The sequence below is a fragment of the Beauveria bassiana genome (assembly GCF_000280675.1).
Source record: "Beauveria bassiana ARSEF 2860 unplaced genomic scaffold BBA_S00006, whole genome shotgun sequence".
Lineage (NCBI taxonomy): Eukaryota > Fungi > Ascomycota > Sordariomycetes > Hypocreales > Cordycipitaceae > Beauveria > Beauveria bassiana.
Genome location: NW_007930841.1, coordinates 1,349,604 through 1,354,716, shown reverse-complemented (window position 1 = coordinate 1,354,716; position 5,113 = coordinate 1,349,604). Strand labels below are relative to the sequence as shown.

General features: G+C 50.0%; 1 protein-coding gene across 1 annotated transcript; it reads right to left on the bottom strand.

The window, feature by feature from the left end:
- Positions 1-3,607: 3,607 nt before the first annotated feature.
- Positions 3,608-4,533, bottom strand: BBA_03181 (putative zinc finger protein; the record flags this gene model as incomplete). The annotated part of the gene is made up of 2 exons (XM_008598278.1): positions 3,608-4,350; positions 4,416-4,533. 2 exons carry the CDS (start codon positions 4,531-4,533, stop codon positions 3,608-3,610), a joined length of 861 nt encoding a protein of 286 aa, XP_008596500.1.
- Positions 4,534-5,113: the final 580 nt, after the last annotated feature.

Below are 5,113 nucleotides of genomic sequence, written 5' to 3'. Positions count from 1 at the left end.
CCAGCCAGCCAGCCAACTACCTAGTTAGACGACAAACAACATGGACGGGGAGTTGCTCGAAAAAAAAACATCGAGTTTTATCTGCTTTTGATTGACAGGTGGCTGCGCTGGCTGCATTTCCCAGGGATCATGGAGGGGGGGGATTCAGAGACACGACTAATTACCCAAGTGTCTGACCGTTGGAGAGTTTCGTAGCCTCGACGCTGCCGAGTTCACCGCTCAGCGCTTCTTTGTTTCTTGTTCAGCCCCCCCCCCCCCTCGTGCGATTTCCAGGCACTAGACTGCATCGCCGTAAAAAAAGTGAGGGGGGGGGAAGAATCATCAAAGTCGAAAAAAAAAAGGCAGTCGGCTTTCACTGCCGGGTTCAGCACGGATACTGCGGCCCAAAAAAGCCCACAACAAACGTGCGCTGCGTTAGTGCGCCCGCAGAACTTTGTCTGTGATTTGTTCTGTGATGAGTTGTTGATCAAATGTACGAATATCCGTACATAGTTAGGAATCGACTGCGGCGCCTGCGCCACTTGTCGCTTGCATAACTACCTGCCTGTGGCTCCCAGCAGCTGAAGATTTGCAATTGGGGCTTTTTTAGCAGTACACAGACACGACAAACCAACTGTTTACTGATCACAGCCTCTCCCACCAAAGTTAGGGGCGTCATGCACCAGCCAACTGGTGATACTCTGTGTGGTTCATGCGTGGGCTTTGTCCCGTCAAGGCCCAGTAAGTAGTTATATCGCAAATCAGAGTACATATACTATTTAGGTTAAGCAGTAACAAAGAATCAGGCCGGGCCCGCAGCACGAGCAAACAACAACAAAACCAACTCAATAAATATCTCCCTTGGCCCTTTTGGAATTTATCAAGTAGATATTATAAACCGCGCTAATGGCTGGATGGCGCGGGGATGGCTGGGATAATGACTCTGCGTCCTCATAAAAGGCAAGCCGAAAAAAAAAACTATTAAGCGAGTGCCGTGCATTGCTTCTTGCAGCCGATTTCAAGCTAGCTCTTTTCGTCCTGGGGGAGGGGGGCCTTTTTTTCCAACAAGGCATCTGGTCACGATGGGTGGTGCGCAGCGTAATGACCTGTAAAAAAGAAACAGAAGCAGGCTATCAGTGGGGGGTGATGATCGTTATTCAAACTGAGTGACCAAAACGGCGACCCTGAAAGAGCCCGAATAAGCCTATCCTGCGGGATTAGTCTGGGCGTGTCGCCAGCACGATCGGCTATTGATCTTGCGCCAGGCTGGGTCGAGTTTTTTCTACCCGAAACTGCAAACTATCGAAAACACGAGCTTATTGGACTATTATTAGAGTGTAGCATTCCGCTTCCCCCTCTCAAGATCCGCTTCAAAAAACCAATCTTGCAGCGGCACCCTCCGTTTTGAACAAGAATGATTTTACCCACTATTACACTTGAACATGGATTAAAATACCGTAAAATAATAGCATGACCGTTATACTCTTGCTAATCATGTCAGATGATTTAACTAGGCTGAGGGAATTGCTCAAAGGCCCCCCCGCCTGTTTGGACCCTTTGCACATTCCGTGAAAATAACTATTAGGCGCCCTCAAAATGGGTGCGCTCCGATATGGAACCACAAGTGTGTGACCGGCGCCCGCCGGCCGGTCGCCGATCCACCCACATCTGAAAAACCAACTAGTTTTGCAGCAATGCTCGACCTCTCTCGCAACTAGCCAGCCACCTGGAGAATGCTACTTTATATTACCGACGTATTCAAAGATGGGTCAAGTCCGTGGGTAAAACCGTTCACAAAGTGGCGAGTTGGAGAAGCCAGGTTTTTGTGTCATCTCGAGAGCAGATATTGCAATGGAAATAAGACCAGACGAGTAGCCACCAAAGTCAAATATCATCTCAGCCACTAGTTCAGAATATGTATTTCAATTGTGCTTCCGAAACATCCGACTGGTTCGTGTCTGACAAGTTACCGCTAACGGTGTTGGTGCCCGAGCGTTTTTTCATTTTAAAGAGCATCTTCACCGATTAATTTTAGATGCCAAACGAGCAAAAAAAAAAGGCAGGGGGGGTTTGCTGCGCCGATCGCCAGCCAGCAATCAGAATTAGAAACAATGATCGTCGTGTGAGTTTATCGGGGGCCGGCCCCTCCCCCCTTCTCGATGGTTGAACCCAGAGAGAAAAGACGGCAAGGACGTGTCACAAGAAAAAAAAAAAATTGGAAACTTCATGTGATGGATATTCTTTCCGCACTGGCAGGCGGCTACTTACTGATAGAGAAGACAACTAAGAAAAAACGGCCACCACCATTCCGCTCCGCCGCCGATCATGCGCATCACACACACACACACACACACACACCCCGCCCCCCCCCCAATGCGACAACAGACCCGGCCAGGGACTTGTCTGGCCAAATCCCAATCCTGACTCTTTACTCCGTACAAATAAAGCTCCAAGAACGACAGAAAGGAAAAAAGAGGAGCCCGAGTCCTGAGGCGTAAAGTTCGATCATCTGCCGGTTTCTTTTGACAGCCACCCACCCCCATCCATCATCCACCAATGCCGCTACGCGCTGCAATGTGTTGAAATTTATTTTAGTTTATTAGTGCCAACGGGCCCTTTTCCCACGGGTTCTGTGCGTGCAATCAATAACATCACAATGATCGTTGCATTTTTTTTTTTCCTTGCTGCACACAATGTGCACTGTCCCTGTAACTGCACTGCAACGGCACTGCGCTGCACTGCGACTCTGCTATTTTTACTGACTGAGACTGGTTCCCCAAGGTGTCCCACTTGGCAAAAAACCGAGCAGCAGAATAAAGAAATGAATAGTTATAACCGGGCTGGGTCAAGTGGTTATTTAGGTTAGGTAGATTGCTTCGGGGCACGCTCGGTATCCCCACCACCGCTGATAGGAAAAACAGTTCCGATGACGCCAAAACGGTGGAAACTCCATCTTTTAGATGTGACCCTACAAGTCAATCATTCCAAGATTCAAGGATAAAATCAACCAACATGGAGCAATGCGTGTTGTCACTGACAAATTGTCAAACTTGACTGGTCTTGTGGTCTTATGCGCCCCCCAAACTTCTGCTGACCGATTGTGGCGACATCTTTAGCTAAGTCGCCGTGTTTCACGATAATTGTACTTAGTATTATTATAATTCCCAGACAATGGTTTTTGTATTCTTTGGAGACATCTTGGTCTTTTGTTCTTGATGCGCCCAACATCTAATACTGCTTTTCAAAATTGATCCACAGTTCAATTTTGTACACTCTGTCTCTTTTCGAAACCACCAATAGTTAAACATTGTCCTGGCTAGGTCCAACCAATAGCCAACCAAGCCAGGCTCGACCCCGGCCATTTTTGCACAAATTCCAAATCACATCCAATGAGGAATTCAATGCCTTCCGAAACGCCTCGCCAACCAACAAGAACCGCAAAAAAAAACAAGTGAATAAAATGATAAAAAAAAAATGATCAAAAAGAAAATCGAGTAATGTCTGTGCATGTCCCCTCCTTTGGGCCATCTGACCCCACGCACGGTCTACCCACACCCGTGCATTCATGATACAGACCATGCATGTCCCATCGTGCTGCATATTCGTAGAGTAGTTTCGTGTCCCCATCCTAGACCATCGGTCGACCTCCCATGACGCTGGCAGAGTGGCAGCCTCGTTCGTGACGCTTCATGTTGCTGCGCACGCTGAATGCTTTCCCGCATCCCGGATGCGCGCACTTGTAGGGCTTCTCGCCCGTGTGCGAGTGGCTGTGGATCCGCAGACTGCTCGGCCGGCTAAAGGCCTTGTTGCAAGTCGGGCAAAGGTACTTGTCCTGACTTTGTGGGTAGACGCTGTTCTGGGAAGGGTGCAGGTAATGATGGTGCTGCCACAATTGTTGGCTCTCGGGCGCCGACTGAGGAGGGAAAGCGTGCGGCAGTGGCTGCTGCTGCTGCTGCTGTCCGTAGTGAGGAACAGCCTGTCCCGGGGCGAGCACCATGGAATGCTGAACAGGCCCGTTGTAGTAGTTGGGCACTGCTTGCTGCTGTATTGATTGTGGGTGAGCAAAGCGCTGCGGCGGCACGGGAATCGACAGACGTGGTGCCCGCGATGGGCCTTGTAGTTGCTGTCGGGTTTCCGGCTCAAGCGGAGGTGTCGTCTCATGGACGCGGTGACACGAGCTCGAATCAAAGGGGAAGTGGCCTCTTTTTTGGCTCGATGGTGAGTTGTAGTTGTCATATGTGTGATCTGTGCTGAGAGGCGGCGTAGGCGGAAGGCCGCGGCGATGCTGGAACGCTCCCGAGTGTCTGGAGCTCGGACGGCTCCCAAGACTGCCAGATTCTCGTCTGCTTCGCCCATGTGAGAATGGAAGGGCTGTGGATGTTTAAGTTAGCTTTTGATTCAGGGCACTCGGACTGCGTTTGTTGAGTGCTTTTTACCTTCTGACTGAGGAGATCCTCGATATGATGTCGGTGATGGGTCTGTCGTGGGCGAGCCAGCGTCCGCGAGACCCAGCAAGTTGGAGATGGAAGGAAGAGAGCAACGAGAGTCGTCCATCGGGGGCGAAGGGGGAGGTCGAGGGGGCCGGTTACACAATTGGTTGCTTGTCGTCGGGGCGTAGGCGAGGGGGACTGCCATAGTTGACTGTGTCGTTGCACTTGCTGCACTTGCTTTTGGTCCCGTTCTTTGTGAATTCGGTCCCTTTTCTTCACAATATCTTGACCAAGATGTTTGGGTGAAAAGGAGGGGAAGTTGTCAGGTGTAGCTCAGAGGACCAGATCGAACTTGTATGGACGAAAGGCAGATAGAGTATTGATATCGTGGATACTGTCTCGGGTGGTGTAGAAGAAAGTGGCCGACTTGGAACTAGACTATTTATGTATCGTTCTTTTTTGAGATGGGGGGTTAAGGGTGGTATAAATATGACGGGGCGTACTGCAGAAAACAGCCTTGGCCCGGTCGACAAGAGGACTGTGTGTGGGGAGCGGTCGTATATCAGATCGGGAGGGTTTATCCACCGAGTGATCTGTGAGACCTTGCAATTGAAAGTAGGCAAAATGGCTTGTGGTGCTTGTATGGTTTCCGATCCCTGTGTGCTGACCTGAGAGGTTTAATACTGGTACGTGGTTGATTGGAA